At 47.0% G+C, this 26,835-nt stretch overlaps 3 protein-coding genes across 5 annotated transcripts in view; 2 read left to right on the top strand and 1 right to left on the bottom strand.

Moving 5' to 3' along the window:
• Positions 1-4,766: 4,766 nt before the first annotated feature.
• LOC146191163 (uncharacterized) lies at positions 4,767-6,186 on the bottom strand. The gene is made up of 4 exons (XM_084600282.1): positions 5,996-6,186; positions 5,330-5,454; positions 4,893-5,277; positions 4,767-4,785 (listed from the first exon to the last, which is right to left on the bottom strand). The coding sequence occupies exons 1-4, from the start codon at positions 6,184-6,186 to the stop codon at positions 4,767-4,769; spliced, it is 720 nt and encodes a 239-aa protein (XP_084456408.1).
• Positions 6,187-8,908: 2,722 nt separating this feature from the next.
• Positions 8,909-26,835, top strand: part of APC10 (anaphase-promoting complex subunit 10) — a 56,822-nt gene continuing 38,895 nt past the window's right edge. Inside the window, exons 1-4 of one of the 3 annotated variants that reach the window (XM_084601640.1) lie at positions 8,930-9,068; positions 9,166-9,309; positions 9,375-9,537; positions 18,643-18,928. In XM_084601640.1, the coding sequence (XP_084457766.1) occupies positions 9,207-9,309; positions 9,375-9,537; positions 18,643-18,928 (552 nt within the window). In that variant the 5' untranslated portion in view covers positions 8,930-9,068; positions 9,166-9,206. Of the gene's footprint in view, positions 9,310-9,374; positions 9,538-18,642; positions 18,929-26,835 lie in introns of those variants that run through there. The other 2 variants (XM_084601639.1, XM_084601641.1) reach the window with 2 other exon arrangements.
• Positions 19,079-22,323, top strand: LOC146191165 (uncharacterized). Its single transcript, XM_084601634.1, has one exon. The coding sequence runs from the start codon at positions 19,079-19,081 to the stop codon at positions 22,178-22,180; it is 3,102 nt and encodes a 1,033-aa protein (XP_084457760.1). The 3' UTR covers positions 22,181-22,323.

A 26,835-nucleotide genomic window follows, 5' to 3' on the forward strand; every position in this document is an offset into this window, starting at 1 on the left:
GCCCCACATGTACATGTTTTACGGAGGGCATGTGTTAGTGGTGGTGCCTGGACGGCCACCAATATGCTTAAGGTGTAAGACAGGCCACATTCGACGTGATTGCCGCACTCCGAGATGTAGTTCGTGTCATATCTTCGGGCACGACCAGGAGGGATGCGTCCGCACGTATGCCCGTGTTGGCCACGGGTATTGTGCCTCCTCAAGACGACGGGAGCGAGTTGATCATGGACCAGGAGGAACTGGAGAACGCTGGAGCCCTGCCCCCTACAGGATCCGGAGAGGGACCTGATGTCCAACAGTCGGAACACACCACCGGCGGAGGGAAGACGCAAGTTAGCGAACCCGCTGCAGAAACGACTGGAAAGGGGGAGGAGGCTGCTATGTCGTCAGATCAGCCAACAGCGAAAGGCACTTCGGAAGGAAGCGTTGCTGAGTCCCCGATGGATATGACAACCGCCTCCATGAAGAGACCACGAGACTACGAAAAGGTACCAGCTACAGAACGGGAACTGCGTCGACTAGAAAAGCAGTGGAGGGTGGAAGGCGCTAAGAAAGGCAAGTTAGCCTTATCGCAAACCGCGTTGCGTTCCTCGTCGCTCACTCGCGACGAGAGACTGAAGAAGTGAGCCTTTAGTCATTGGTTGTTAGCTGAGTTTAGAGTATGGCTTATTGAAAAAAAACGCTAAAAGTGTGCACTCTAAACGTCCGAGGGCTCGCCTCGAGACGGAAGCAAGTGCAGTTGAACCGTTTGTTGAGCGAACTAGATTTAGGCATTGTAGCCATACAAGAAGCAAAGGTTGAGGATGAGCAGCAAACAGATAATATGGTGTTTGGTTTTCGGTCACGCTTCAATGTTTGCGTAAGCCATGCAGTCGGTTTGTCGGCAGGTTGCTGTCTTTTCCTGAGGAAAAGTGTAGGCATATCAGTGGAGCAAGTAATAACTTGTGCAAGGGGGCGTTTCGTCGTGTGCGACATCAAGTACGAAACCTGTGCGGTGAGGGTGGTGGTCCTGTATGCACCAACGACACAAAAAGAACGGCGCGACTTTTTTGAGCAGTTGGTGCCTTTCCTTGAATGCAGTCGTGCGCTTATATTTTTAGGAGATTTCAACTGTGTTGTAGACTCTAAGGATCGTTCGAATAGAAATGTTGGAAAAGACCAAAGTGCCGAATTCCTGAAGTGTGTCCTCAATGAGTGCAGCTTAGAGGACGTATCAGTCCTGGTGAATGGTGAAAAACGTGTGCATTTCACACATTTTCAAGGTAGTAGTCACGCGCGACTTGACAGAATATATGTGTCGCCAGAGTTTTCGCCTACCTGTGAACAGTATGAAGTGAAGCAAGTGTCATTTAGCGACCATTGCTTAGTTTCGGTCACGTTGGGCGGAACGAAGCAGTGTAAATCAAAAATGAACTGGAACTTATGGAAAATAAACTCGAGGCTTACAGAAGACGAACTATTTTTAAGAAAAGTTAAGGAAAGCACGGATATTTTTTATGAGAGCGAAACAGGCTGTATTGAATCCTGGGAACGATTTAAACAGGAGGTTAAAATGAATGCAATTGAGCGCTCTTCCATTATTAAGTATGAGGAAAAGAAAGAAGAAAAGCAACTGCAAGAGCTCTTATAATATTTAGGGCGTGAAGAAGAACGAACGCCAGGTATGTTCATGCATGATATAAAAGGCATCAAAGTTAGGCTAGAAGCTTTGGATGCCCAGAAGTACAGGCGCTGCGATAAGAGCGCGCACGGAAAAATGGCTCGGTGGCGAGACGCCAACAAAACGCGCCCTCGCTGATGAAAAGCGATATGCGCGCGCGAACGAGATAACGGTTATCGAATATAAGGGGCAGAGGCATGATGAGGGGTTTAGAGATAACTTTTTGCCTCTGATGCCAATATTAGGCAAAGAAATTACTGAAGAGTTAGAGAACGAAATAAGTGTGGAGGAAATAGAAAAGGCCATTGATGAATTGAATGTCGGAAAGTCCCCGGGTCCAGATGGTTTGAGTGCGGCTTTTTACAAGAGCCTTAAAATTGAGTTAGCTATCATGCTCTATAGGCTTTTCAAGGAGTGCTTTGATGTGGGTTATCTGCCACCGTCGTTTAGCAACGCGCATACGGTCTTGGTTCCCAAGACTGATGAGCCAGCCATGCTTTTAAAAGTTACAAGCTATAAACCGATCACGTTAACAAATGTTGATTATAAAATTCTGATGAAGGTGTTAGCTAAGAGATTGCAATACATTATAAAAGATATTGTTGGACCTCATCAAACATGTGGAATAAAGACCAGAAGCATATTTAATAATATTCATGTAGCGCGTAGTGTGTTCGAGTGCTGCGATGCTCTAAACAGGAGAGTGGCCATGATTCAAGTGGATTTCGAAAAAGCATTTGATCGTGTGTCTCATGAAATATTGTACTGTTTGTTGGAACATATTGGTGTTGGTGCCGTTGTATTGAAAGGAGTTAAAATGGCTTATGCATGTTGTTCTACACGCCTTATGATTAACAAAGTGTTATCTGAAAGAATTGATGTAAGAGCATCTGTGCGGCAGGGATGTCCACTGTCTCCTCTCCTCTTTGCTATATATTTGGAACCATTGTGTAGAATGGTAATTGCTAACGAATACATCCATGGTTTTAAGCTGGGAGTATGTGAAGTGAAAATATTGGCATACGCTGATGATGTGGCGCTTTTTTGTGAAGATCGTGAAAGCGTTTCGGAAGCTTTGAAAGTAACGCAAAGGTATTACAGGCAGACTGGTAGTGCTGTTAATTTAAAGAAAAGTCTCTGAGTCTGGCACGGGGAATGGGAAGAGGAACCGGAAATTTTCTGTGGAGTAAGATGGGCTACAAAACCCGGAGTTTATTTGAGAGTCCCATTGGACAAATACGGGGAAAATACGAATTACTGAAACGAAAAAGCGGAAGAAATACGGGAAAGGACGAAAGGATGGATGGGACGTAACCTCTCTATTTTCGCCCGTGCGTCCGTATGCAATATCTTTTTGGTGGCAAGAATAATGTATTTACTTCAAGTATTACATTGTGCTCGAAGCAATATACAAAGGTTCCATCGTGTATTTGCGGTCTTCATTTGGTCGTCCAACTGGGAACGAATTAGCAGAGATAATCTCTTTCGGCGAGTTAAAGACGGATGGTTGTCTCTAATGCATCTATATGTGCGGCAGATGGTTTTAAGGTTTTGTTTCCTACGTGACCAAAAAGATGCATTCCTGAGAACCTTTATGCAAATCATGCTATCCAGTGCAATTCCAGAGTTTATAGTCTCATCATGCTCTGCTCGGGGATACACTGTGTCACGCTTCCAGCGAGAAGTGGTGTGGTCGTTCAAGTTTTTGCGCGTGAGGTACTGTGTAGAGTATTTAGCGACGGTACCACCTAAGCGACTGTATAAGGATTTTATTTCACAATTGTTCCCAGCTCCATTGTACAGAACTTTATACTGTGAAGGCCCAGGGAAAGATGTGCTCAAACGAGTTAAAAACATGACTGTTGCACCGGGCGTAAAAACATTCTTTTTAAATTGCATACAGGAACCCTCCCAGTCAAAACATGGGTGGAAGAAAAAGGCCTTTTTGTACCTTGGGGCTCAAACTGTCTTATATGTAGGAAACCTGAAACAGTTGAGCACGTGTTCCTAGATTGTTGGGATGCGGTGTTTTACTGGGATGTGTTACAAAGGACACTTAAAAAAGACCTGTCATTGACGCCACGTGAAATTCGGTACTTGACAACTATTAATGATGATTTTCAGTATGACCTCATCATGCTACTGGGCCTTCACAGTATTTGGAGTAGTAGGATGGCTTATAGACACTGTGATGTCGATGCACGATCTGTATGTGATTATTTTGTTAGACACTGTGATGTCGATGCACGATCTGTATGCGATTATTTTGTTGAACAAGTGTATAAACTAAAAAAAAATTTGAAGCAGCAAGACGCTGCGGAGGATGTCTTGAGTCTGATGGGCGAACTTGTGGTAATGAAAGTCCGTTAGACACGGTTGTCAGCCAAGGGGCATCGCAATCACGATCTTTTACTGATGTATTTGTACCAATTCATGCAATAAAGAAAAAAAAAAACTCGTGGCTGAGTGGTAGCGTCTCCGTCTCACACTCCAGAGACCCTGGTTCGATTCCCATCTTGGAAGTTGTTTCTATTTATGAAGTGCATGCCGGGATTTATCGCTCACGGCCAACGCAACCGACGACACCGGCTTTTCTGCGACACGAGCTCCTTAACGCTACCGCGTTAAAATTGGCTCCCGCGTGCTGTGCGATGTCAGCGCACGTTAAAGATCCCTAGGCGGTAGGTAGGTAGGGGTCCTTGGGTTATTCTCGGGGGGGGGGGGGGGGATACCGGACACGGGCCATGCCGGCCCTAATTCGCGGCGGCACTCTTGGTGTCCGGGGGGAAGGGGAGATGGGATGTTGGGAGGGGGGGGTCATCCTCGTGGAGTTGCTCTCGTCGTCGTCCTCGTCATCAGCCCCGTCGCCAACGCTGTGGCCAGCAGGCCAGCAGGCCCGGTGGTAAGCTACAGTCGTGCAGCCAGGCCGGACTCCTCCAGGAAGGCCAGCAGGAGCCGGTGGGCTGCCAAGGGGCTCCTGGCCGGGAAGAGCAGATGGTCCTCGGTGGCAGCAGGAAGCACAAGGGCCCGGTAGCCTGCCTCCATCCTGCGACGGTGGTGGGCGTGTACTGGGCACACACAGAGGAGGTGCCCCAGCGTTCCTGCATCACCGCAGGAAAAGCATGCTGGGGAGGGGATCCGGCCACGGACATACAGCTCCGTGGGCGTCCAGGAACCTCCGGTGCGGAGGCGTAGGAGGAGAGCTCGCTCCCTGCGAGCGAGCTTGTCAGACAGGCGGTGGAATGTCCTCCCCTCGGCGATGTGCCGATCAGGGTGCAGGGCCCTCACCGCCCTCTTGAGGGGAAGCCTGGAAAAGTCAAAGGCAGATACATGGTGAGTCATACCTACCTGGTCGGAGTGGGCCGCCTTGGCAAGTGCGTCGGCCTCGTCGTTGCCCTGGATGCCCGCATGGCCCGGGATCCAGTGCAGTGAAAGGACGAAGCCGGCATCCTCCAGGGCCTGGAGGCGCGCTCGTAGGTGGCAAGCCGATAGCTGGAAGCAGGACGGCTTACGCAGGAGCTGCAGTGCCGGCCTTGAGTCGCACAGGATGGTGTAGAAGCCTGGGGGCTGACCAGTCTCCAGGTAGTCCGCTGCCAAGTGGAGGCCCGCCAGCTCGGCTGCAGTAGAGCTACCTGGAAAGGAGAGCCTGCAAGAGCTGGACACCCCCACCTGTGGGGCCGTCATAGCCGCTGCAGCCTGGCCCGTGGAAGGCAGGACCGAGCCGTCGGTAAAGAGGAGGGTGCTCCCCTCGCACTCTTCCATCAAGGCTGCGGCGGCCTGGCCGAGGGCAGCAGCTGGGGAGCGGCGCTTGCTGACCCCCTCCAGGTCAAGGGTGACCTGTAAAGGAGGACGTGTTGGTGGAGGAGGGAGGATGGAATACCCTGGGGCGTTTCCGATGAAGTCCTTTGTCCCATCCGTGAATGGGGGGCGCTGCGCAGCCGTGCCAGGAGGGAAGCTCCGTCAGGGGCGTGGTGAAGGCGGTCCACGTGAGTGAGGCCTCTCTGGAGGAGCTGCAGGGTCAGGGGGTAGACGCCGGCTTCCGCCAGTGTTGCCGCAATCCTAGAGCTCTGCGTTGCTCCCAGCAGGCGTCGGATCCATTTCCTGCGTGCTCCGTCCAGGATGTTCACTCTGGTGGGCCTGAGGGAAACAAAAGGGAGGGCATAAAGTATGGAAGAGGTGGCGGCCGCCTCAAACAGCCGGATTGCCCATGATGTTGAGCAGCCGTTGCCCCCTGCAAGACGTTGGGCTGCTCGGCCAACCCGGTTCAGATGACCCAGGTAGGCCTTGTCTGCAGGGATCCATGTGAGGCGGTGATCGATCACCAGCCCCAGGTACTTGACCTGGCGTCTCCAGGGTAGGCTGGTGCCGTCGATCATCAGGGTGGTTGCATGAGCTGACGCTCGTGCTCCCGAAGGGTGCACCATGAGGGCCTCCGACTTTGCGACAGAGAGCTTGAGCCCCCTGTCGAGGAGGAACTGCTGCACGGAGTCGAGGGCTTGTTGCAGGGCTTTCCTAGCAGAGATCATCCTCCTCCTTGGGGCCCGGACCCAGAGCGCCACGTCGTCGGCATAAATCGAGATCAGTACTCTGTGGTCCCTACCCTGTTTGATGGCGCTCGGGAGACCGGCCAGGACCAGGTTGAACAAAAAGGGGCTGAGAACAGACCCCTGGGGCACTCCGGTGTTGATGGGGCGAGGCGAGCTCACGGTCTATCCAACCCGGACCTGCAAGGTACGATTGGAAAGAAAGGCTGTTATAAAACGCCGCAGGTTACCTGTGACTAGGTGATCAAAATTACTCCGCAGCCCTCCACTACGGCTCCCCTATCTCCCTTTCCACTTTCACTCCCACCTTCCTCCCTTCCCATACGGTGTGGTTCAGGTGTCCATAGAGTGTGGCAGATACTGCGCCTTTCCCTTCCTGTGAACCAATTATTATTATTATTATTATTATTATTATTATTATTATTATTATTATTATTATTATTATTATTATTATTCTGATGAGGCCGCAGCACGCGGCAACTCTCGCAGTGCTCAGGAAACTACTGCAGCGGTTTTCGGCTCTATTTCGCTTTTCCTTACATGCGTCCCATCCATTTTACACAACTAAGTCTAGCCAACCGGAAATTCCTAATTAGCCGCCATGCCCGCGCCCTCTCTTGCCTCTTTTCACGTAGGGTGTTAGCCCGTAGACGGGGGACACTCGAGCGCCCTTTTTGCATCCCAAAATATAGGCACGGTTTAACTCAATCACCGAATGCCGTCAACAGCAGGGCGTTTTGACAGGATTGTGTTTGCTGTGCCTCAATTATTAAACGTTATTTTGCTGTGTTAATCAGGCTACGTACCATGCTTCCAGACACACATTGCATACCAACCAGCGTTCTGTTGAACGCATCAAAGTTCGCCGGCGTTCTATGATTGGTTTACAGGAAAGGAAACTTTCCGTGGCAATGTGGTGGAAGCTACGGAGCCGAAACGTGCCTGCTCGCTCCGCACAAGAATATAGTGCCTCCAGAAATTTCGCAGGTGATGCTCTGGAATGTTATACCATTACGGAACTATTCGCCTTATTATTGAATCAGGCTAGCTATTCTACAGTACCAGCCAGTACAGCTGGATTTTAATTCGCAGCGTTCATGTCAATGGCTACGCTACCTGTCGATAATCTCGCAAAGCGCAAGCAGCGTACGCGGGGCCAGGTGGGATGCGTCTGCCGCTTTTCTCCGCCCATTTCTGCGCGTGTTCGTAACGCGCGTCTCTTTTTGACAGATGCGAATTCGCGTTCGTAACGCGTTCGTCTCGTATCTGTTTTTGACAGCGTACGTCGTGCGCGGTGTTGATTAGTCGCGACTTTCTCATCAGATGACGAAAGTAGCTGAGCTTTAACTTTAGAATTTGACCCTCCAATGAGCAGTCAGGGTTTATGGTCGACAATATCGACTGATTTGATCTTCTGGCCGTCCAAAGAAGTCTCAAGAGTCTGCGCCTGCACCACAATTCACTAGGGCCATTTTTTTTAACCTACACCAGCTACACCAATGCAGCAAAAATCCATTGCAGATATAGGAGATTTCCTACACTGGTGTAGCTGGTGTAGGTAAAACAAATGGCCCTTTTATCTTCGTAAAACATCAGTGACGTAAAGGAACATGTTGCCGCTTATTGGGAGCTTGGGAGCCAAGGAAACTGTAAAAGCTGAACAAGCATTGGCTCCAGGTACTCGGAACTACATGGCGTAGTAACACAGTAAGGAAAGCCCCGCCCCCGTAGCTTTGGCTCCATTGCCACAGAAAGTTTCTGTGAACAATCGGCTTCAGATAGGTTTTTGCGAGAACGCGGGTGGTAGTGCTGCAGCACCAATAGAAAAGTCGCGCCTGGTTAGGCAGTTTTGCAGGGCTAAAAGCAATGAGGTTCAAAGCTGAGAGCTTCCCCTTCAGCGCCAGCTGATCGGTCAAGCCTGGAGGACCGTATTCGCCAATGGTTTCCCGGACCTGGGTGAGCCCGCGTAATTACTTTGTATAAATTATTCTCTCTATTTCTCTCTAGTTTCTGAAAACGATTGATTGGTTGATTTATAGGAAGGGAAAGGCACAGTAACTGTCTCACTTGTTTTCTGCGGACACCTCAACCGCGTCGTAAGGGAAGGGAGGAAGGTGGGAGTGAAAGTGGAAAGAGAGAAAGAGGAGCCGTAGTGGAGGGCTGCGGAGTAATTTCGACCCCCTGGGGATCTTTAACGTGCGCTGACATCGCACAGCATACGGACGCCTCTTCGTTTCGCCTCCATCGAAACGCAGCCGCCGAGGCCGGGTTCGAACCCATGTACTACGGCACAGTAGTTGGGCGTCTTACATACAGTAGGTCGTGGTCTTACCACTGCACCACCCCGGCGGGGCTGAAAGCGAAAGAAACCCGCACGCGCGCGCGCGCGAGAGAGAGAGAGAGAGCCTACTTGATGCCGGCATTGAACCATTTAACTCAGCACTGCTAAACGAAGTGAGAAAAACTTCTCGGGTGTTCGATTAGCGAGAGGTGCGGTGTCCCACGTTCCGGAGGATTCGATTTCCCTCTAGCGTTATGCAGATCGTTGGATATGCATGCATACCGCTCTCCTGTCTTTTCTTCTCCCTCGACTTATTCGTACATCTACTTGTCAACTATCATCATCATTGCATTCTTGGCGCTATCTCCCATGAGTACTAGAGCACTGTATGCCCTTGGCTACCTTGGTGTTGGTGGCGCTACTGGCGCTACTGTTGCGCACGGATTGTAGTGCGGCCGTGCGGCTGTGCTGTGCGTTCAGTTTTCAGTTGTTGCTGTGCACGTGTTGTCGGCTTTTGACGGTTTGATCGTTTGATTGTTTCGCTCGGACGCCTGCAGGCGAGGCTTACCCACTCGCACGTCACGTAATTTTCTTTAACAATCATTTCTACCGCTGTAGCCTCGATATAAGCTACCTGCTGGGCATATACGCGCTTCATTCTTTCTTTCGGCTATTTTTAGATGCATGCGAGCGCTGCGCTCCGGCATACCCCTTTGCTGTCATGAACTCTGGCTACGTTCGCGATTCTTTGAGTTTGGAAAGAGAAGGCAAAGTAAGGGAGGTCGGTGCGCAAGCTGTGTGGTCCCTGTCTTCCTGTAAGCCTGGTAAGTTAAGAGGAACACCACTGGCTGTCAACAGAATCTAACTGCCACGACACTCGTTTTTACAGGCTTTGGGGTCGACCAACTCCGCGACAACTGCCTTGACACTTACTGGCAATCGGATGGACCGCAACCTCATCTAGTCAACATTCAATTCCGCCGGAAGACAACTATCCAGGGGATTTGCATATACGCAGACTACAAGCTTGACGAGAGCTACACTCCCAACAGGTGTGCGTTTCCTCTCGGCATGCCTCGTTTGTGCTCTGTTGTAAAGCATACCCCATTCCATTTCTATGCTTAGAGCTATGCTTATGGTAAATGTCGCGATTTTGTTAGCAGTCGGAGTACCAGCCGTAGAGAAGACTGCTTTCCGCGGCTTTCTGCAATTAGAGAACAACGCTGGCATCGGTGGGCGGGCGCAAGTGTGAAGCTTGGGCTGTGCTTACCGCTTGCGTTAGATAACTAAAAGATAGAAAACTGTTGTGCTCAGTCGGGAAAAAAGTTTTTTTTTTTTTTTTTTCTTTTTTTTTCTTTGGCGGCTAATCCGCATAGTAACTCAAATTAGTGTCTTGCTTCAAATTCCGCCACCTATTGTTTGGGGGTACAGCATGCATGGCTGCAGCAGCTAAATTAGGTTTTACTGTGGGCTTCTTGCCTTTTTGATTTGATGTATCGAGCTGTCTAGACAACTCATGCAGATGGGAACTTTCGTTGTGGTATGAATGCCAACAAATCTTAGCTTCAAGCATTGTTTTTGTATAATGATTTATTCAACATCTATGCTGTAACGAGCATGTGTCTCCATGATAAACCAGAATGCAACTATTGTCACAGTTTCCTTACTTTGCTATCATCTTAACAAAAGTGTAGCTGTGGACAACATTTTGTCAGGCATTGATAGGCTGCCTATCATGAGGTGGCAGAGGAGTGCTTAAGCAAATCTGAGAGCAAATTTTTGTCAAATATTCAGCGCATATTTTGCTTTCAAGCTAACCCATTCCTCCCCTGTGGCTGTCAATGTACAGATCCATTTTGGGTTGTAAACTGAATATTTTGGACTGTAAATTCCAGGGAAAAATGATTGCTTGCTTGCAATAGGTGTGAAGGACGTTTTGCTGATCAGCAACATCATGGAAGCATGGCACACTAAAAATCAAGGAATGTTCATTGGGGGATAGACCATCAAAGCCCTGTGTGTTTCAGGTTGTTTTATAAAAAGTTGGACTCTGCAGATTACTGAGGTTTGGGGAGCTGAATTTTATTTTGTCACTGAGAGCACTGACAGCTCACCTTAAGCTTCTAAGCGTTAGCACATGAGGTGAACAAGCCTCTAAATATCTCATCTAAAATTTAATGCACACTAAAGTAGTTTGCGAATAATTTGAGTTCTGTTCATTTTGTGCACAAAACTGGAAAAGGAAGCTGGTCAGTTGCAGCTTGGAGATTTAAACTGTTGTACACTGCATCCAAAAGTCGCTGATAAAGTGGGAATGAGTGCAGGATCGTGGCATCAAATTTTTAGTGACAAACTTGAGCTTTGCTGTGTCAGTGCAAAATTCGTGCCACATTTGCAGACTGCCTCTAAAGACCTGTGCTGAAATCAGCCAGGAACTGTTTGCCAGTGTGAATACGGTAATGAAAACTTCCTCAAGAACAGAGATCAGACAGAGATATATGGCTATAACATCAAAATGAAAGTGCAGTGATCTCAGTGAGTGGGCAAAGGGTCTCCTCATCCAAAAAAGGCAGGCATGAGTCTGTCAAAGATCCAGGTTATGTTGGTTGTGTTTTTGTGACTGCCAAGTCACTTGTACCAATTGGTCAGACAGTAAGCAAGGAAATCTACCAGGGACTTCTACCGCTTTGAGGGATACTGTGCCTAGAAGTGGCGTGAATTGTGGGAAAACCAGACTTTGGTGTTGTATCATGGGTCATGACAGTGCGCTGGCTCATGCGTTACTCCTTGTCCACAGCTATCTTGCAGTTTATCACACTGCCATTGCACCCCATCCATAATATTCTCCAGAATTAGCCCCGGCAGACTTTTTGTTTCCGAAAGTTAAAACCTTATTTAAAGGCAGTTGTTTCCTAACCATAGACGAGATTCAGAACAGTGCAACAAGAGACCTGCATGCCATCCCAAAAAATATGTTCCAGGAGGTTTTCCAAAAGTAAACAAAAATTATGGTAATGTTTTATTGCCAGTAGAGGGGCTACTTTTAGGAGGAAAATGTTGCACAATAAGTAATAAAGATGTAGCAGAAGTTGACTTCTTTTCGAACACACCCCATATGCATGTTGTAGCACTGCTTTTGTCATGCATACTCAAGGAACAACAGAAGGAAAGTTGCCAGCAGGAAAACCTTTATGAATTTATTTCATTCACTTTTGAGCAGCCAGCAATTACGCTGAGTGTACAAGTCTGCTTGGAATCATTGCCTGTTATAGCTATCTCGGAGTGAGCCTTTGTTTTCCATTTTATTTACTTTCCAAATATGTCGTGCTTCCATATTCCATATTGTTGATTTGGTGGATGCGAGAAAAGGGGATGCTAATATTGGTACCAGCATGCATTTTATGCATGTGACAAGGCAGCTATGCACACAGACTATTGCACTTGAAGAGAGAAATGCGGATGCTAAATGCACAAATACAGTGCGTCAGGCTGTTTCATAGGGTTGTATTGTATCCGCAGACTGAAGCCTATACCTGTCCGGTACTGATGTTGCGCGCTTCTCTATTAGCATATCCCTACATTTTTTGCAGTTTGGAATTTGCTATATTGCTTAAAAATTCATTTGCGAAAATTTAAAGGTGCTGGTGGTATATTTTGCCGCCGTAGTAGGAAAATGTGCATCGTTCGTGGTATCATCAGCAGCATCTTCACTTCTCTATCCTCGTGTTCTTGAATTAATATAGAAAATGTGTTACTACCTCCTCAAACCTGTCACAGTAGGAGGAAAATGTGCATCGTTCATGGTATCATCAGCAGCATCTTCACTTCTCCATCCTCGTGTTCATGAATTAATATAGAAAATGTGTTACTGCCTCCTCAAACCTGTCACAGTATTGGTATGCAGTCGTGCCTCGTTAATATGGATGCTTGGGTTTCCGACCAGAATTGTCCATACAGCGAGTCATCCATAATAACGAGTCATCAACAAAAACGAAACAATTTTTAATGACTGCTTCTGCACATAGCAAGGTGCACTGGACTCATGATCTGAATGAACACCGTCAATTTTGAGTGCATTATCTTTATCATCGTGGATCTCAAACACTGTAATGCAGTCTGAAGCTTTGTTAACCTTCCTGCCTTTCCGTTCTTTTGATTCTCTCTTTTGCTTTGTACTGTTTCTGTAAAGTTATACTGCAAACAAGGAAGTTGGTAAGCTGCAGTGCAGAGGGCCATCGAGCAGCCCTCCTTGGCGCTGTTCTTACGCATACCTAGGAAACAAACACTGCAGGCTGAAATGCAGTTTAGAACGATGGCTAGCCGACTGCGAAGAGGTCAGATTTGTCCAAGCCACATTGCTAACTCAAAGCGAAGCCTATATGAAGACCACCTGGGGTGCAAAATGCGGCTTTTCGGCAGCGCAACAATGGCGAAACCGAGGGGCCTCTGAGGGAAACTAGTCCAGGACAGGCCGCCCAGTACCAGTCGTCGCCTTTTTGTTGTCGCTCTACTTTGAGAGTGTGTCTTTTGACTCTTACAGAAAAGCGTAATGGCTTCACAGAACACGCATTGTGGTCTTGGGTTAAAGAAAACAACTTCAGTCCCCACCGCCATTTTGTCTTCCCTGTAGTTTCTTTCTTGTGCTTTTACCGGCTTTTCTATTCATGTTCAAGAGGATTTATTGCAACCACGTGTTGCAGTTTTTTTTGTACTGCGATCCCTCCTTGCAGTGCTTCCGCTGCATTCAGAAATTTTCCGGTTTCCTCCTTTCGGGATCATTCTCACTTCTCTCTTGCTCATTTTTCCCTGCCCGAGAACGGCAACATGCCCTCTTTGATTCGTTCAGGACAGCGGCCTATTGGGTGTCGTGTAGGTTTGCGGGCGGCGCGCCCTTTACCTTCCATTCAAACTGCTCTACTTTTAAAAGCCGCTGCCCATATTAACGAGACAAATATAGTTGGGCACTAGTGGGCGCTGTACGTTCTTCCCATTATCCAGACAGCGAGTTTCCATATTAACGGAGCATAAATACATTCAAAATGTTTCGTCCTCAGAAAAACTGTCCATAATTCGGGCAGTCTATATTAACGGGGGTCATAATAACGGGGCACAACGGTAACTGCATTGCTTCAATCATGCCAGTCACCTTTGCTATGTTTTGTTCGCTGGTTTGGCCTTTTTTCTTGTGAGATCAGCTGCCGCACCCGATGCAGGGAGACTCCAGTGTTTTAATTTTATACAGTCCAGTTCCACATAAGTTCCAGCTATATAAGGAGCTTAAGTGGAAATTTTAACTTAAAAAGTTCAATTTTTAGCTGGATTTTATGTGGAATGAGATTAAGAATGAAGTCAATGTGGCTTTGCTGCGGAACAGCGTGCTGTAAGCGTCGACAGTGCTTTCAAATGTTTTTGAAAACGTTCACTTCAAAACTGCGGTGCTTTGAGCCATTGGAAGAAAGGGGACAATTTTGGCTGGTGCACCACGTGCACCTGTAGGGATAAGAAAAGTCGTGGCATGCTTCTAAATGCAGCTTTTTCCTGGACGTTGAATGTGCACGTATGACCACGTTCTTACTAGTGCTGCACTTGTGGTTGTACGTCCGTCATAAGACATACTATTGCCTTCAATGATGCAGAATGAGGATTACACTCCTGCAGCAATTGCAAATCGGAGCATCAGGTGGAGCGCAGTTTACGCCAGTTAAATTGCTGCCATCATAGGTGCCATGTTGTTGGTCTTCTCACTCATCATCGCACACCCTCCACCTCACTACAGCCTTGCAAAGCACTGTATGCAAAAAATGCCGTGCCTAGTGTGGCATGCTGCCGTTATTATGCCAGTGAGCAGCACAGCACTTTGCGGCAGAAAGTGCATCCCGAGTGTTCACACATCATACTTTTACTTCTAGGCTGCGCGTCGCTTTATTCATTGCTGTGTTTTGTGTGTCAAGTTATCAGACTATTTTGCTATCCCTTTAAAGTTCAATATATCGAGGATCTATTGTATTGCCTATTTTGTGGCAAAGACCACTGCCTTCCAGTTGCTATGCTTGCTATGACACACTAGTCTGCAGAATTTAGCCTTTGCACATAGTGTTTTATGCTTGCTTCAGAGTGCCTTGATGTTGTTGGTTACATAGAGTAAGTAGCCTCTTTTGTCTATGCTTTGCACACTCCTGAGAGAGACTGAATAATATAAAGCCTTCCCATGTTGTACAACATACTGGCACTTTTGAGTGTCATGCACACCTCTTGAGGGGCAATGATGGACATTGCGCAGCCCTCGCGAGCTCCGCACCACAGTTGCACCCATAAGATGATTTTGAGTCTGAAACGCTATCATTTGGTGCTTGCAGGTTCAATGTGTCTATACTCTGTCAAGTGTAACTAGCTGGTGTGTTACGTGCTTCTAGGCCATGTCCCTTCTCAGAGAGCTAGATGCATACACTGCGATGTTGTATTCTTCCGCTCCCCCCGCTTTGAAAAACCAGTTAGTACAAGTGATTGAGCTAGACGCATCGTTAGTACCTATGGCCCGGTAGAATTGAGACTTGAAAAGAATATTCTGCTGCGAATGTGTTAAAGATATACTGAATAAAAAAAATTACCACCGAGATTTCCAGCGCAAATGGTAGTTATCGCGTCGGGAGTGACGAAAATAATCCACCTTATGAACAGAAATGAGCGGAAAGTAAGTATTTTAATGAATATTTCTCAAATCGCCGCACCTAGCGGGCTCTTGTGAAAGCTCTGACAAAACCGGATATCACGTCACAACTACCCCCATCGTGGCTGGTCTCACCTGTTCATTTTTCCTTTCCCCCGTGGCACTCGCAAAGCGCAGGGACAAACGTGCTTTTTTTGCTGCTCGTGTTCCTGCGCACAATTCGTTTCCTCCCACCGCGCAAACAATATTCCGCAGTATGCGCCCTCCGTACGCGTCCCCCTCGACCTACCTTGTATGCAGCATTCCACACTTCGCAGCATTGGGCATGGCGCGACGCGGTGGAACCAACACTGTGTGAGGCCGGTCAACCAACTTCAGGTGCGGGGGCGGCGGCGGCGAGATCGCGGGGCCATGATGTTGCTGAGGGTAGTTGTGACGTCACACCCGCCGGCTCAGTCGGGAGCGCGCTGCTTTTGACCCGGCGGCCGCTCTGAAAACGTCAAATACAGCCATCCGCTCAAAACTAACCCGAATTATGTGTCTGTACCAGTGTAATCGTGTCTTAAGAATGCAGTTGTGGTGCTTTCTCAATATTCTTAGATATTTGTTCAGTATACCTTTAACATGCACAGTAATCTTGGAGTACCAGGCACTATTGTGCATAATTGTTTTGCTGTGGGAAGCCAGGCACATAATAATTAAATAGTATACAGTTGCCCTTTACAGCAAAAGTTCTGGGCCACTACACAGACCCATAAAGCTATGCTCGGTGAGTTTCACGCATATATTCGGACTACATTCCAAAAGTAGAGATGACTGACAGGTAAAGCCTGCTGACTTTCAACAGCTTTATTTGAACAGTACACATGCTTATTCCTTCCAGAGGAAAGCAGTTGGGGACGCATGGCACAATTTGTACAAAACACAAGTGTTATGTAACCTCTATCCGAACCATAAGAAAAGTTGCTTTGTCATTTCAATTGACAAACACTTCAGTTTCAGCCTACATTAAGAACAAGAATGACTAAAGAAATAGTGGTTATATTAGCAGTTTTTTGTTCTTTACGTGACCTATACGAAGCTTTTGGGGTCACAGCCATTGTTTGGCTGTTGAAACGAAAAAAAGGGAAGAGAATTCAGTGATGTTTAGCTGGCTGTAGGTAAATGCAGTAAAAGCTTGTTAATTCAGACTTCAATTAACTGGAAAAAATTTCTAGTTATCCAAAATTCGAATTATCAAATGGCCCTGAAAAGCTGACAAAAACCTTTTGTGTCAGGGTAGAATTATTTGCTGAAAAATTAAGCAATGGTCTCCTGGTTTTTAGGTTAAAGCAGTGTGACATTAACTTTTTTTCGTTCCCATTAATGCTCTATTGCATGCACTCAGTCAGGCCTTTAAGAGTACAGCTGCTAAAAAAAATTGTAAGGGCTTGTTCGACATTGTTCATGGTGTGACGTGGTAGCGGCAATGACACCTCACATGCCGCCTGCGTTGCATATCAGGCTTCCACATAATGCACTGAATGGCACTTGAAGAGCACGCATTTTCGGACCAGTAGAAGAACGACGTAGATGAGTGTGCACTAAATACCTAGTGCCACCAATGATCTTCCAAAACTCTACGTAACCTGATTGGTTCACTAGCTGATGTGCGGCTGATAGCCGCCACCGCGAGCTGGTGCGAACGGTGCCAAGTTATAAAAGTGATTTTTTATGAACTCAGTAATCTGCATCTTATCAGAGACGAGGCTGTCTGTTTCGCCATGCTTGTTGTTGCATGCATTTCAGAGATGCATAGTCAGCTGCAGAACATGCAGTTCAGATTTGAGGAGTGCTATTTTGCTCATTGCTTAACAATGCCAATCATACTTGGACGTGGCCTAACCGCTGCGGGAACCATAGCCCCCATCCGAAGCCACCCTCTTACATGGCCGTTAGCTGGTAGGTGTTTCTAAATTAAGGGTGTCGAATTAATGAGCATTTAGCTGCAAGTCTCTGGGATTACGTGCTACAGAGGGCAGGCATGTGCTGCCACAGCCACCGGCCACCATGTCAGTCATGGCGACTGTTTGATTTGACCCATTCCTCCAGAAAAGGAAGATATTTGCCTTTCCTTTCCTATAAGCCAACACACAGTGTCAGTATGGGCTTGCCATTGGCCGTCAAGGAGCCACAGGACAAAGTGTGGCTATAAATGCCCTGTGCTTTCTTTTCCCCAAAACATCCAATTGCTTGAAGTGTAACTTCATGGACCACCTTGATGTTGCACCACAAGGTCATGACCTTGGCCCTTTAATCTTTGGATGACCTTTCAAACATGGAGCTGAGGGGAGAGTGGAAGGGGGTGATGTCAGGCTGTGCCATTGCACAATGGAAGCAGCCATGATGTCATTTGATGGATGTAAGAATGAGGCGCAACCGCACCTATGCACAGAGCCAGCCATGGATGGTAGTGGCGATGATGCTGCGCTTAGCACTTCGTACAGATGCCATTTAAATCTGACTGCAAAAGAGGTGTACAAAGGGTAACCATGCTGTGAAGCTTTCGCTGAATACCATGTTTAACTATTCTAAACCTCTGCAAATTTTTTTTTTTCTGCATATGTATTTATGGAACTGACCTTGCAGTAGTGTAGTTTGAGTTATCCATAAAATTGAATTCTTGAGTTTCAAATTAACGAGCTTTCATTCCCTGTGGAAATAGTTTTTAAATTTTTAGGAAAAGTCTGCTTTTTGTGCACAATTTCTTACTGATGTGGGGTTCAGTCCTTTTCTCTTTCTTAAGCGGCTTAGCTTTCTTTTTAATGCAACATCAGGTGCCCTGCCGTCGTCTTAGGAAGAAATGTTGGCAAGACATCTTAGCCTTTTAAAGCATGTGCTATTGGGGACAAAAGTTTCCAGGATGCATCATCAGGAATCGAAGCAAATAGCTCTTGTTATCCAATGTCTGGAGACCAGACTTAATGGTCTGAAAGTCTGAATCTCATGTTGTGACATCAGCTAGTGAAATCAAGAGGTTGTCAAAGAATGTGGCGCTTGTATGCCGAATTTGCTTGTCCTAGAAACTTTTTTTCCCAGTAGGACATGTCTCCTTTTAATTTTTGCTCTGGCCATTATACACCGCAAATCAATTTTTAGGCCCTATACACCACTGTTTTTAGAGATTATACACTATGAATGAATTTTTAGGCCCTTCGGCTGCTTGAAGTGAATACTTTTTATGACATCATTAATCTTCACACAGAGCACATTGTATTCACCTGAGCTGACTTTTACCGTGTGTTTGGCACTCTTAGCCTGAGTCGCTTTGAGACGTTAAACCCCACAAACCAAACCAAACCAAGCCTTTGCTCCGTTAAACTCAGTCCATCATCATCATTACCGACCCTTCACTGTGTCACCCAGTAGTGATCCATATAGTAACATTTCATCCATTATTACAGCGAAGAAAACATGCACTCAAACTTTTGGTGCTTGTACTGCTTTGCAGGATTTCTGTGCGAGTGGGCACCAGCTTCCACGATCTGCAGGAGCTGGAGGCTGTCGACCTGAATGAGCCCACAGGCTGGGTTCACATTGCAACAAGAGACTCTGCTGGCCGTCCAGTGCGCACTTTCTTCATCCAAATTGCTGTACTTTCGAACCACCAGAACGGCCGGGACACCCACCTGAGACAGATCAAGGTGCACTCGCCCATCCAGCAGTCCTGTGTTAGTGTGCTGCCCAATGTCAACTTCACCAGTGTTGAGTGCCATGCCTTCAACTCCATCCGCTGAGACACCTGCTGAATGCATCTGAACTTGACGTGGTCTGGCACACAATTCTTAAGTGTTTTAGCTTGCGAAAATTAGCCCTTTCCAGTAGTTTAGTTTGCTTGCATTGGTACCCTTCCTTTTCACTGCTGCAGTTATTGCTTCGCAAACACTATGGCTGACGAATTGGAAACGGTGAAAGAAATCATTGTTTCTTTGTTGATTGTGGAAAAGGGAACAATGACAATTCCTCAGTTGGAGCGAGAGTACAGGTCCTCAGAAGGCTGTGGTCTGCCATATGCAAGGTTTGGTTGTGCAAATGTTCGCCAGTTCCTAAACAAAATTTCCGATTCAGTAAGTATTCAGCGTGGCAGTAATGGGGAAGAACTTGTGTCTGTAAAAGTGAACACTAAGGTTCAGCATATTAATCGAATGGTCCAGCAGCAAAAGCCAAGTGCAGCCAAAAACAAAGGGAAGCACACAAAGTTGCACATGTCACAGAGGGGAAGGTCATCAAGAGGGCGGTCATTTGGAAGAGGGCGAGGGCGGAGCTATTACAACATTAGTACGTGGCAGCAACCATCCATGGCACCGCAGCAGTCGAGTGCACCTCTACCAGCGGGTTACAGTCCACCCTCTTCTCGCTCGGAGCTTCTGCCTAGCCCAGTACCGTCGCATTCCCCTGTGTCGTCATCGGCTTTGAATGGTAAAGATACCGGAGAAACCATGTCCAGGCTTCACAACTATCTGGCTGAAAGAGCCTCTGTATCTCGCAGTGATGCCACTGGTTCCCCAGTTTGTGTAAACTCTACATACTCTGCTGGAACTGCATTGGCCAACTGTTCAACTCAAGGCATCAAATGTGAAGAATTGCAGCCAGGGCCATCCACTACCCAGCAAGAATGGTCCAGCGGGGATTTTGAGGCAGGCAGCGAGCTTGTATCTACACAGAAACATAAATTTTGTGTACCGCACAATAGCATTGTAGACCGCTGGAAAGAACTGAGTAGTAGTGTGTCTTCACCTACATATCATGGGACTACATTTTCTGGGGCATATGCTTCCTCGCACTTCCAAGCTGCTGTCAGGCCCTCTTTGCTAAATTCATTTACATTTCAGCCTGTTGGGCAAGCTCCAACATGTAGCAGTGGCTATTCTGCAGAACAAGCTATGTACAGCATGCTAAATCCCAATGCTGACTTGTTTCAGCCAATTCTTGCACAAAGCGCCACGACCGAAGGCAGACAGGAAGTCAAAGAGAACATTGCATGTAAGGAAACTGCTGATAAGCAAACACGAGCTGTTGTCGAACTGAACAGCAAGGAAACATCAACAGCTGACTTGACTGTCCATACTCCAGATGGTTTTTCGGACTGTGTGAAGATTCTTTTAGAGGAGCATGCCTGTGGTTTAGAGATTGAAACGCTACTTGAAATGTGTAAGGAAAGAATGGGTAGCAGTGCTTACTTTATGTGTGATAGGCTCCCTCTTGAAATGGTGAGAGATGTGCTCTCTTCTGTCTCATCGGTCTGTGTTGTTTCGGACTCTGAAGGGAAGTACACGGTGCAGCTGCTCGACAGCAGTCGAAGTGAGAAGATGCTTGCCAATCTGCCTGACGACCTCAGTAGTGGGCTGATGACTGTTCTCTTGGACTACCCTCAGGGTCTTGACGTGCCAGAACTGCTGAGCTTGTATGAGAGCAAATTTGGTAGGCACAACTACATTGGCACTCATGGCCAATGCTTAGTTGACTTTATACGAAATGTTGTCATCTCACTTCCCCACACGACTCTCACACACCATGGAGATGGGGTTTACACTGTGAAGCTCTACAGAGAGAATTCACCAGACCACCAAGTAGTGCACATTGGAAACCCGGTGCCACTTTCCAGTGCCGATGAATCTGACACCTCTGAAGATGCAAGTGCATATTCTGTGCAATCATTGCCCAAAAGCCAAACATTTTCTGTTCTTTTAGGAGAAGTGTTCAGCCCGTCAGAGTTCTATATTTTGGTGGCTGAGAATGACTTGCCGTCTAGGCTTGAAGATTTAATGACAGAACTAGACAAGTTCTATTCCAAAACGCCTGCAGATTTCTACACAGTGGACCGCAGGAGGGTGAAGCCAGGCTTCCTCTGTGCGGCACAGTATCCGATTGACGGAAACTTAGTCTGGCATCGAGCAGTTGTAAAAAGTGTCAAAGGTCACATGGTGTATGTGTCATACATTGATTATGGCACCTTAACACCTGTGAAAGTGCGGGACATCCGAAAACTTCGTCCCGACTTTCTGGAGCTTCCAGCCCAAGCTGTTAAAGCCTCCCTTGCTGATGTGAAACCCTCAGGTGCTGATTCATGGCAACCTGACGCTAATGATCACTTCTTGCAGCTTGCCAGGATGGGGCCTTGTACCTGCTCTATTGTGAGTAAGGAAGAAGACTCGCTCATCGTAAAGCTAGAACGAAGTTCGGGCAGTTTTCACTACTCTTTTGGTGACGTCTTGGTCAGTGAGGGCTTGGCAGTAAGCGCTAAAGAAACTGATGGTGAGAGCTTTGTGCAGACATGGGCCTTACCTGGAGGTTACACCGCTGATGTGATCACTTGGAATGCAGTGCAGTACATGTCTGGACTGGGCATTTCAAAGCTTTTTGGCGAGCAGAGTGATGTGGTCTCTGAAAGGCTAGCAGAAAAAGGAATCACTTTTAAATCTGCTGTTTTAGACAGAGAGTGTTACCCGGAGCTTCATTATGAAATCTGCTGTTCTGAAGGCATTCTTAGTGACAACATTCGTCTGTACTACTTCCGCAATGTTCCAGACATTCTCAGAGTGTTGGAGCATCCATTGAAAATGCTGGGACATGAGATTGCGAACTTGTCAGAGTCTGGGCCTGTGTCCAGACCTCGTGCGCATGTGTCGTCAAACGGAAGAGAAGCTGACAGTGCCTCTGAAGACAGTACTGCCTTCAGGCAAGATCTTCAGACAAAGCTAGAGACCTTTAAGAAAAGGAGGGCGGCACTAAGGTTGTTAGCTTATAAGAACCCTGATGGCCCAACCTTGTCTGAACTGGACTTTGTTGAAAAAAAGGTGGCCTCGATCCAAATGTTGTTGGACATGAACTCTGCCTCCCAGGCTCAGGACGCAGAGGAGGCATCTAAGTCATCTAACACTGATTTTAAGTGTCATTCTGAAAGCATTGCTACTAATAGTTCCCAAAATGTTGTGGACAAGTTTAAAGTCAAGTTGCTGGAAGCACTGATGACTTCAAAATCTAAGTGAATGATTTTGTAGGATCATTCTTTGGTACTTGTCTTATTTTTTTTTTCCCCCTTTTTGCACATTTCCTTGCTGTCGCCTTTTTCTTCAATAAACATTTATCATTTTGTAAATCAGTTTTTGTGAATAAAGTTGTAAATAATTGCCTTTATGTCTCATCAGTTCTTTTGTAATGGCACCTCTGCAATAGGTTGACTCGAGTGGACAGGTTTTACTACCTGGTTCGACATTTGGGAGTCCATCAAGTTAGAGAATTTTGTTGTAAGGAAATTAGTAACTCATTATTCTCCCAAGTGCACACATATGGCCACATTGAAAAGCTATGCAGCCTATGTAGAAGTATTGTGAAAAAGTTTTGGTCGGTGTTCTTAATGCAATATGGGATGTGGTCACTGAGACTGTCGGACGTGAGCATACAAGAAACTGTAAGGCTGTTGAGAATGAGTTCTAATGTTTTAGTTCAGAGTTTCTCTTGCTGGTCTTAAATGCCAAGTGCAGGGGTGGAAATGCTGCTCCATTCGCTCCGTTCTGCTCCAAACTGGTTTCCTTGCTCCATCCTGCTCCAAAACTGCCCCAAACGCAGTCTACCTCAGAGCTTTGCCATCAAATTTTGCAGTTTTTATCGCTCGGTGGTCCATTAATGATACTGCCTACAAAAAATATGACGCAATCTGATGTTCGCAAGTAAATTTAGAACGAGACACAAGCATTGGAGGGCGTTATGTTGGTGGTTTCTGCTCATGGTCTGCGTGACAGGCTGGACTGGATGCAGCAGCACCATGACTCACCAACCGTGTCTGTGATTGACTGTGTCCTCGTCACAGTTGATGTCAAGGCCAAATTTAGTGCGATGGATTATTGTAAAATATTACTCTTGGTTCATGACAGATTTATAGTTTATAATGTATGCTTTGGTTGACTGATTGATCGGTCAGTTGATTGACTAAGCATTTGTTGATGAGGATGGCATGCTTTTGCTTTTAAAGCTTTTGCGAAATCTATTTCTCTGAGATTGTTTTCTGAGCAAAGAAATGTCTACATAGGTATGTTATTGAGCCTAGCTTTAAAAAAAGGGCTCGGAAATCTTGTGAATAAAGTAAAAATTCATGCTACACCTACGTGGTGTATCATAGGGTAAGTTGCATACAAGGGCATTCAGATGATTTTGCTTGCTGCAAAACCAGCTGGAAGCTAATGTTGTCTACATGATTTAAATTTTGTAGGGCCTGTCTTTGTGAATTGCATTTCACTCGCAAAGAGGTTGGTCCAGCGGATATTGCAGCATGCTAAAAAAAAAAAGTCTCTACGAGCTGCAAATTGTGTTTCTATTCATCATGTGTACATAATGCAGATGAACTCGGCCAGTTGGGACCGACCCTTACTCGATATTCAGTTTGCAATGCAAGTAATTCTTAAAGGGCAACTCCGGAGGTTTTTCACATTCAAATAGTCTAGTAAAAATTTTACCATATTGTCTCCTCTCCGTCCTGACGCATTCTACAAAATTTGGGCGCCGTACGATAATCTGTTTACGCGCAACACGGCTTTGAAGTATGGCTTAAGTTGAGAGTATTTCTGCGGGCAACACTGAGTTTCTGACGTCGCAAACAGTATACCGGTGTTACTGTCCACTTCCCGCGTGATTATGAAATTGTGAAACTTGAATTGAACTACCCCAATTTTTGCAGTGCATCATGATTTCCATACTTTATTTTCACCATCCAATGCACGTACGAATGTTTTTCTAATACTGAGTGTGACTTAACCATTTCGTCAACTGGGACGTCGTTTCTGGCCATGAAAGCAGCTTCGGTTTCGATTTCCTGTTTTTCTTTTTTAAAAATACTTCTAATTAGAATTTTGAAAAACAGTTTTTTGTGTTGGAGTCGGGATGTGCCGAGGAATGTAATTCAACTAAAAACACAAAATGATGAAAAAACCACTGGAGTTGCCCTTTAACAGCTATCACTTGAGCTGTGCAGTGTGGGTAGGGTTTCTCATGCATCTAAGTTTACCTTATATCCACTGCAGTTCCTTGCTCTATCTCTGCTCCACATGCATAGCATGCCAGTGTCAAGCTTCTCTCATTAAAAAAAGGGGAGTTTTTTGAGGGCATGTCACTTGCGCTTTGGGAAATTTAGTGCCTGTAAAATATTCTTAAAAATTGAACTTTAATTTCAGCTCTGTAATAGTTGTTTTCAGGAAGTGATTATCGAACAGCGCAGAAGAATTGCCCTTAAGCTGAGAAAAAACAGTGCAGAATCATATGTCTTTTGTAGTTCATCATGCTACATTCAAAGTATGAGTCTTTGCAGGCACTCTCAGCGGTCTACAAGTCTGTGCAATAGGCTAAGTGGAAGTGCACAGTTCTGTGCATACTGCAGTCATGGTTTGTGAGATGTGATTTCGACAGAAATTGGGAATTTCTCTTGTGGCATGCACCACCATGTGATTGGTAGTGCAATGCCCTCTGTACTCTTTGTTTCTCTGGCGGTGCCCTCTCCGCACTCCTCCTCCTGCAGTGTCTGCTGCGCTAGGTTATGTGAGGTGGTTAGGTGATTAAGGCATACAATTGGAGGTACATATACCATCGGTTTGAATGGCTGTCGCACGCTAACCACTAACTTGGCTAGCAGATGCATGCTAAGTGGGAAGCAAAATAGTATGACACCTCCTGGAGCGCTGCACGAATAACAGTTGTTTCACAATTTCGATACGAGAGAAGGGAAATCTGTTGTCACATGCGGGTGCTAGCACAGACAATAGCTGTTGTGATGGCGTCATAAATTTAGTACCACCATGTACTGACAATAACATCAACAGCAGATATATTTTGGCCTAATGGGGCAAGTAAGGCTTCTGCCTTAAAAAAAAACTGTGCTGCATCGAAGCAGGTTAGTGGATGAGAGGATGTGCAGGCTGTGTCATCTGGCCAATGCTGTAGCACAAAAATACATTTTGCTTCTCAGACCCACATCCCACATGTTCATGATATCCCTCTTACCGCTTACTGCAGAATATTGTTACGTGGTGGCAAGCGATAACAACAGGAGAACAGAGGACAGAGAGAAGATGCTCGATGGTTGTGAGATGACATTTAATGAATCTGTGCGAGCCTAGCGCGCGCGCTCCTGCCCGTGCCACTGCCCTCTTCTTCCTCCTTCGTCCATAACATGACCCGGGGCCACCGAGCGATCGTCCCATCATAGACGAAGTTTACCGATGATGATTCCATGGCATGATGATGGGCGTGTCTGGATGCTTGAAGAAGAGGAAGAAGTAAGAATAGAATGGCTTGCCCGTACGATGTCTGATGCATGGGTGACCCGCCTCTCCTGGAACTGTCAACCATCCGTAATCAGAGTCCATGGGATCGATGGCTCGAGGTCACGTCGGGCAGCTTGGGCGGGGGTTGCGTGTTCGTGTCCATCGGTTCCTTCAGGTCTTTTGGGTCCTTCGTCTCGGTTCTGGTTGGTTTGCTTGTTCTTGTCTTCAGGCACGGCTGGGGGCTGGGCGGTGGTAGTTGGTCAGGTCTGGGCTTGAAGGGCTGGGGCGAAGCTGCTCGGCGATGGCCCTGGGCCCTCGGTCGATGGTCGCGGCTCACAGATGGCGTCGATGCTCCAAGGCGAGGATGGGGATGACGTACGCCGCACCTCTAACCAAATGTTGGTGGTGACTAAAGATCCCCGTGTGCACAGAACAGAATATCAGAGCAAAATAGCACAGAAACAGCTGGATTTGCGCAGCGGCCGCCACTTACCTGGGCTCACAACGACGTCAGCAACAACCACCTCCGAGGCAGGCAGCCCCTACCATCGCAGCAACATCGGCTCAGCCAGTGGTACTCACGAAGATCCGCCACCCTCCCATTTTTAATGGGGAAGACAAGCCGGACGTTGACGACTTGCTAGATGAGTATGAGCGCTGCAGCAGAAACAACCACTGAGACGCGACCATTGTGCTGGAGAACATAATCTTCTATTTGGCGGGAACAGCTCGGACGGGGTTCCAAAATCACGAGCAAGAGCTAGTGACCTGGGAAATCTGTAAAGAAAAGCTTCAGGACTTGTTCGGAAAGCCGATTAGGCGGGCTCTCGCAGCAAAAACAGAACTTTCCACTCGCACCCAATCCCCCACGAAGTCCTACCTTGCCTATATTCAAGACATGCTTTCGTTGTGCCGCAAGGTGAACAGCTCCATGCCAAAAGTGACAAGATAGGGCATATCCTCAAAGGTATAGCGGATGATGCGTTCAACATCCTCTTCTGTACGGATTGCGCTACCGTCGACTCGGTACTTCAAGTCTGTCAAAAATTTGAGCAGGCTAAGCAACGCCATCTCGTACATCGCTTTGACTGCCTTCCGAACACTGCGACTACATCATCCTGCGCTGACCTGCTGCCTTTGCAACAGCCTTCTCGTCCAGCGAACATCACTCAGATCATCCGCAGAGAACTCTAGGCCCTGGCTCCTGCACCACTCACGTCTCCACTGCCCGACACCATGGCCATGATACAGGCCGTCGTTCGCCAGGAACTTGCCAACCCCGGCATCTCCTCCAGCCCCGTGCCGCCACCGTCACCAACACACCCTGTTCCTGTAGTGGCTGCTGCTACCGCCAGCCAAGCTTCCCCTTGTCGCTACCCTAGCCGCAATCC

The sequence above is a fragment of the Amblyomma maculatum genome, chromosome 4 (assembly GCF_055883805.1).
Source record: "Amblyomma maculatum isolate TAMU_Amacu chromosome 4, ASM5588380v1, whole genome shotgun sequence".
NCBI classification, from domain to species: Eukaryota; Metazoa; Arthropoda; class Arachnida; order Ixodida; family Ixodidae; genus Amblyomma; species Amblyomma maculatum.